Here is a 6,751-nt window from a genome sequence, read left to right on the forward strand (position 1 = left end):
AAAATTAAATACTAAACATTTAGATAACATTGCGTTATTTTATGAGTAGGCTACATTGCTTATTTATTATGCGTAATTTAAAGGGTGAGTGTTGAAAAAATAAAATAAAAAATGCATTACTTAGTATTTCCATTTTTAGTAGGCTATTTAAATATACATTATTCAATAAATTATTTAAAAACCTATTTTAGCAATTTTGTTCAACCAGTGCGTTTGAAAAGCGCAGCACTGACATTTGGTAGGAAATAAATGGGTAAACGGTCGGTCAAAATAAAATAAATGTTGTGTTTATTTTTTTGCGCACTTCTATATTTATATCTTTAATGCCTTAGGCCAGAGCAAACAAAATACACGTAGTCTGATTACGGAAAAAAATCGTAATTAGAATTAAACAACTCAACATCAATGCCTAAACTGGACTTTTAAATCTATAAAGGAATCGATGAAAAATGGCCGAATTTTGAGAAAGCGGTCAAGACTTGAGTGAAAATGCGCACCTCCCCACTTCTCATAATAACCCCATTATAAGCCTCATCAATGATGTAATGAAAGCAAACACTGTGAAAATTGCTGTAAACAGTTGGATCTGACTCTCCTAATGAATTCAGTGTCTCTTTTAATCAAAGTGGGCGACCTGCGGGGAGGGGTTTAGCGGTTGTGTGTGAGTGTTGGGGGGGGGCAGTTTCCTTTTCGCGAGCCAGTCAACACCCCAAAACACCTTCTAACCAATGGTAGCGAGTCGCTTGGGACTCACGTGGAAGGGGTGCCCTTAAAAACCTAGCAAGTGAGTTTTGCACAAGTTCATTTAAAGGCTTTCACGCTTTTGACTTTCCGTTCCCCAATGTGTCTATTTAACCTGCATTACCTCATTTGCGCTTCTCACGGCATTTCTTCTGCTCTCCACCGTCCAACGATTTCGTGTCTCGCATTGCATCACCTGCTCTGGCACGAAATGCGCTTGCTTTTTCCAGTCGGATTCAACTCTGCTCACCACTGCGTGCTACCTTTGAACTGATGAAAATTTTAACAATCGCCTACTGAATAGATGCCCAGTGCAAGAGTTTGCGCTCAGTGTTTATCCAGCTTTGCTTCTGTCCGTGGTGCTGAAATGCGCTCGCACACTAAGTAGGCTACCTTGTGGTTTTATCCTAACCATCGTTGTGTGTTATCTGTTTCTTGCGTTTTGAAACAATTATGAATAATTCAGAGCTAACGTCGATCTAGCCCGCTTCTTCGAGAAATAGCAAGAAAAAAAATTAATTGCATTTGCCAACTGAGACTGTATTGAAGCTGTATCGATTTTTTTTTTTTTTTTTTTTTGGAGAGGGGCTAAAGAAAAAATCTGGAGACGGGGTCTGCGCGCCTGCTTCGTACTGCACAAGAAAGATTTCCTTTATCTTTTTAAACTTCCAAAAGTCCTTAAGGAAAAAAAGTTTTTTTTCTTCAGACGAGGGATGCATGTTTCTCATTTCCGATTCTGCTTTGGATTTTCCTCCTGGATAGATCGCTATTAAATCTCTTCTACACGCGCCATTCACGCAGAACTTGGTTAAACACAGATGATAATCTGAACAGAGGCTTTACCAAAACAGCAGCGTGGAGATGGAAGCGTCCACCAACGGGTCCAGTTTTGGAATCGATTCCCTGTTATCCCACAGGCCTGGAAGTCCGGTTATTGCAAAGGGGGACAGTTTGGTAGGGGAATGCCGGTCCCCGTTGGAATTCAGCCCCAGGTCAGACTTAGAGAGCGGTTGTTCTTCTCCTCCGTCCCCGAGGCGAGAGTGCGGTGAGGAAGCGGCGCAGAGACAGGGTCACCCCCTCGGGCTCCCGTCCCACTTGCAGCACGGGCCGATGTCCGCTGGATCGCAACCTCGGACTGTCACTTCATCATTCTTAATAAGAGATATTTTGGCTGACTGTAAACCCTTAGCGGCTTGTGCCCCTTATTCCAGTAACGGCCAACCGACACAGGAGACGGGGAGGCTGGCATCCAAAATCGCAGACGACTTCATTGAAAAGATCCATAGTAATTCGTCGTCTGACAGCGAATACAAAGGTAACAATATGCTTGTGTTTTATCATTAAATAATAATAATAATAATAATAATAATAATACACAAATAAATACTCTTACCAGCTTTACGCATTTCCACAGCACACTGAATCTATCAAAACAGCTGCATAACAGCGTCCTTACTCCTCAGTATCTTTCCCTATACCTTCAAAAAATAGAAAAAGACGTAAAAACAAAACTTATAATTGGAACAATGATACATTATTTAAAAAGTCTGTTCTTCTGAGTTTTTTTTGTGTTTACCTCTATTTATTTAAACTAAAGGTGTTATTATTTTACATAATAGAAGATTATGACCAAACAACATATTATTAAACAAATATGTCATACAAAATAAAGCATATGGCCATTATTAAAAAGTCAATGTATAATCAAACATTTTAATTATCGATATTAAGTTTGTTTGTATAAAACCGAACAGTGTTTATAGCATGTCAAAAATTATGCTTAATTTTAATTTTTTAGCTTCAGAGAAGTATTTAGGTATTGTAAACAATTTTTGTTCATATAGATTATTTTAGGGTATTTATAGTGTTTAATGCTCTATTGCTTATGGTTAGAAGGATGGCAATGGAGGATGAGAAAAACAAACAGACATGACCAGCAAGACCTGTTAAATTACATCTGAGGACAAAAAAGATTTGACAGACAGTTCCCTTTAGGCTAATGTCATGCAAACACAGCCCTTTTAAATGACTAAATAAAATGTAAAATGCAAAAAAATTAATCATACAAATAATTAAATAAAGTACATAATTCATATTATTGGTCTGTTTAATACTACCAATAATGTGGTGTTTTTCATGTGGTTATTAATATGGCCTATAGACCGGAATTGTTTTTGCTGATGCTAATATTATAAAACCGTTATCATTACAATAAAGCTCTCACAGTGAATGTCATTATGGGCCTTTGCAGCCCTGCAACTGTTTACCTTAACCCCTTAGCTATGATTTCAGATATATTGGCACTCTTACATGATATTATTAGCTTGCCAAGTCTATAGGCTGTAGAAGTGCGCGCCCTGGTTATTAATGCTCTCCAAATCAAAGTCATTGCATCTCTAGAGCGCTTGTAAAGAGTGTGTTCCCCGCTTTGATTTTTGCCTTTCTACCTCTTATATTTCGGGGATTTGATGTAATTTGTCCCAGTGCTAATCAGATTTGTAACGCACGGGGTCGGTCCGCTCTTTATTTCGCTCTCATCCCCGGCCCTGTGAAGTTTCTCCGGTCTCGGTTGAAAGGTTCCCATCCCTTGTGGCTCAATTAGCCGGATTATTGTGCTCCTTGAGAGACGACTCAACTGCTCGACTGGCAAGATCTCATGCGTCGTGTCCCTCTCTTTTTGGGTTCAGAGAGAAAAATGAGCTTTAGATAAAGAGAAGGCCGAATTAAATATCAGTGTTTTTATTTTTTAAATAAAATTAAAGGTTCACACCAGCACAGCAAGAAAAGGCATAGGAAACCTTTGACCTCTAGTTGCCAAATGGCATAACCACAAAGGCTAAAAAGATATTGGGTAAATAATGTCATACACTCATTAAAATAAAGGTGTTGGATATAAAAGGTTCTTTATAAGACATAAACCCATCAAATATATTGACTTTTATACACTTTTATTATACTGATTTCATTCATTTTAATTAACTTATAATAATCAGTGCATTTTTATTATATGTGCTATTCTAGTGAAAGAGGAGGGTGACAGGGAGATCTCCAGCAGCAGAGACAGTCCGCAAGTCCGTCTGAAGAAGCCACGGAAAGCGCGGACTGCATTCACTGACCATCAACTTGCTCAGCTTGAGCGCAGTTTTGAGCGTCAGAAATACCTGAGTGTGCAAGACAGAATGGAGCTAGCAGCATCCCTCAATTTGACCGACACGCAGGTCAAAACCTGGTACCAAAACAGGAGGTAAGCATGCGTTAAACTCTTCACCAAAATAAAAAAATCCAGAATAAATTATGGTAATCCGACAAGCTTGATTGTTCGGTATCTACATTATTTTTTTCTGTAGGCCTAAGTAACCCCGAATAATTGGACAACATTTAGCGTGATTGCATGCGTTTAATTTAATTGATAAGAGAAACATTTATAGGTAGGCTATATTACTTTCATTTCACTTTGATTTAGCATTCTTTAGCGGGCGTACAGCTTGTTACTACACCTGCCAAACACAATAACTTTGTCAGATGACGTAGTTGCACCTTTGCTCTACTACTATTAGAACAGCAAAAATAATTAAGGGAAAGGCCTTAGAAATTGCATCTAACTTTTAAACATTAATAAAAAATAATTAAAGCATCTTATATCTTAAATTTCAAGGTTGAGAAAATAGAATGGAGATTATCAGAAAGACACTACGAAAAAATTTAATAATAAGGCGAAATGCGAGAAATGACTAAATAATAAAATAATAATAAAATTATAATATCAATTCACACACAAATACATATATCCTAGTTTTTAACAACCATTTGTCATAAGTACATAATCTAAAGTTTGTAATTAAGATGATATTAATATCCGCCAATTGTTTCACGAACAGATTTTTTGTGGTCGCCTAAACATTTTTTGATTTTACTCGTAAAATTCGTCTTTCATGTGTACCTAAGGATTTTTTTTTTTTAAGAAACTTTATGATAACTTTCATTAGACACATGGCCAGCACAGTGAGGCATATGGCGAGGCGTTGTTTACGTATGTGTGCCAATTCACATTGATTAGCCACTCACATGTAAAGGGCAAAGCTCTGCAGTTTTTTGTGCATTTCTTTTCTGTCCGTAATATTTATTTCGCACTATTATTATTATTATTAAAATTAATAATAACAATAAAATTGTCTTTCTGTCCATAAGTAAATAAATAATTAAATAAATATTAACAATTTTAGAGACCTAATTAGTTTTAAATTGGGGTGTTAGCAGGAGATAAATCAAACAGGGATGATGAATGGTTAGCTGGATTTAGATTTTGTCGTTAGGGTTTATTTTTAATTTCCAGGAAATGTTTAGCCTATTAAAAACATATTTTATTTTTCTGAGTTTTGTTGTTTTATAAATGACTCGGTATTTATTTTATTTTTTTGCTCCATTATTTTACTCAGTTTTTTTACATAGCCTATCATTTTAATTGCACTAACACGACCCTTTTTCTTTGTGAAAAAGGACAAAGTGGAAAAGGCAAACGGCGGTCGGACTTGAATTGTTAGCTGAGGCTGGGAATTATTCTGCCCTGCAAAGAATGTTCCCCTCGCCGTATTTCTACCCTCAAAGTCTGGTCTCAAATCTGGACCCTGGAGCAGCGCTCTACCTATACAGGGGACCTTCGGCGCCGCCGCCGGCGCTGCAGCGTCCACTCGTTCCCCGGATTCTCTTGCACGGTCTACAGGGCGCTGAGCCGCCGCCGCCTCTCCCCCCGCTTTCCGGTGTGATACCCAGACCTGCACCACCACGATGAGCGTCATGTTTCAGACTCATTTCAATACATGGCAGCTTTGAACCCCACCATCAAAAAACTATGTTACTCGTGACAAAATATTTGAGGTATAATACAAAGCCACAAAACCATGACGGACAAAAAGAGACATTTCAACTGACAGTGTCAACTTATTTAATTATTTATTTTGCATTTGCTTTTTAAACTTATGTTTAGAAATTGTTTACTCAAAAATGTTACTTCTGGAGAATACAAATTTATATACAGAACGCAATAATAACGAGACGTAAAGCTACAGGTGAACGTCGCTTCACCAAATTATTATTATCAATTTATTAACAATTATTAGAACAACAGAAGGTAACACATGTGAATTGTTGACACACAGAATATTTAAATGGAAGATACATATTTAATTATCCTGAGATAAAATCCAGGTAGTAGGTCGTGGGCTTTGTACTGACCCTCTAAAATGTACAAAGGAAAAGAGGTGTAAATAAGAATATTTTGTTTTATGTTGAAAGACATCCTTTTTCTCTTTTTGTATCATATTAAGCCTTACATCAATATGTGATGTGAGCAACACATTTAAAATCAAAGACATTAGTAATGATATTAGAAAGGAAATGTCACTTTTGCATTTGTCAGATAGTTGTAACAACAAAGATGAATGGCACGGAGTGCTATATACAGAACAAGATGTTTACTGAGGAAGAGTCAAATAATCGACGAGATGGATTATGAACTGATTATTTTTGGGCTGCCGTTTCTGTATTCCTGCAAAATGGCCAAGCAAAGGAACTTGATTTTCACAAGGGGCGCGGTAGCCACTCAAAAATACAATATCACTTTGATGATGATGATGGTGGAGAAAGGCCAAGTGCTTATTGCAAATCACTTTTGATCAATAAGTGAAGAAATGACAGACTACGCCTCGTGCATTGTCAGCATATGCCTACAGCGAGCAGTGCAAAGTGTTAGCCCAGGCATTGCGCATTACTTTGTATAAATCCGTTGAAATATCTTGTCATTCTTTCTGGTGAAGCTGTATATTGAGAATATTGATTTGTGAAGTAATGATTCTCGTATTTCAAAATGATTTTCGTTCGTGCCCCCGTGTGCGTAGCGGTGTGAACTTCTTGAAAACTCTTAAAACTGCTGGATGTGCGGGGGGTATGGGTGGTCTTTAAGAAAGGAGAATTACTTTTATAAATGTGCTAATAAAGATCTTTCATTAATTTA

At 37.2% G+C, this 6,751-nt stretch overlaps 1 protein-coding gene across 1 annotated transcript; it reads left to right on the forward strand.

The window, feature by feature from the left end:
- The first annotated feature begins 787 nt into the window (after positions 1 to 787).
- Positions 788 to 6,751, forward strand: barhl1b (BarH-like homeobox 1b). Its single transcript, XM_055181093.2, has 3 exons — positions 788 to 2,056; positions 3,763 to 3,985; positions 5,239 to 6,751. The coding sequence occupies exons 1-3, from the start codon at positions 1,603 to 1,605 to the stop codon at positions 5,528 to 5,530; spliced, it is 969 nt and encodes a 322-aa protein (XP_055037068.1). The 5' UTR covers positions 788 to 1,602; the 3' UTR covers positions 5,531 to 6,751.

The sequence above is a fragment of the Misgurnus anguillicaudatus genome, chromosome 9 (genome assembly GCF_027580225.2).
Source record: "Misgurnus anguillicaudatus chromosome 9, ASM2758022v2, whole genome shotgun sequence".
Taxonomy (NCBI): Eukaryota; Metazoa; Chordata; class Actinopteri; order Cypriniformes; family Cobitidae; genus Misgurnus; species Misgurnus anguillicaudatus.

What these genes read in the sequence shown, in the direction of transcription:
- barhl1b (XM_055181093.2), top strand. Translation starts at nt 1,603, where the DNA reads ATGGAAGCGTCCACCAACGGGTCCAGTTTTGGAATCGATTCCCTGTTA. An exon ending in GTCTGACAGCGAATACAAAG is followed by an intron (nt 2,057 to 3,762) that starts GTAACAATATGC and finishes GTGCTATTCTAG; the next exon opens with TGAAAGAGGAGGGTGACAGG. An exon ending in ACCTGGTACCAAAACAGGAG is followed by an intron (nt 3,986 to 5,238) that starts GTAAGCATGCGT and finishes TTTGTGAAAAAG; the next exon opens with GACAAAGTGGAAAAGGCAAA.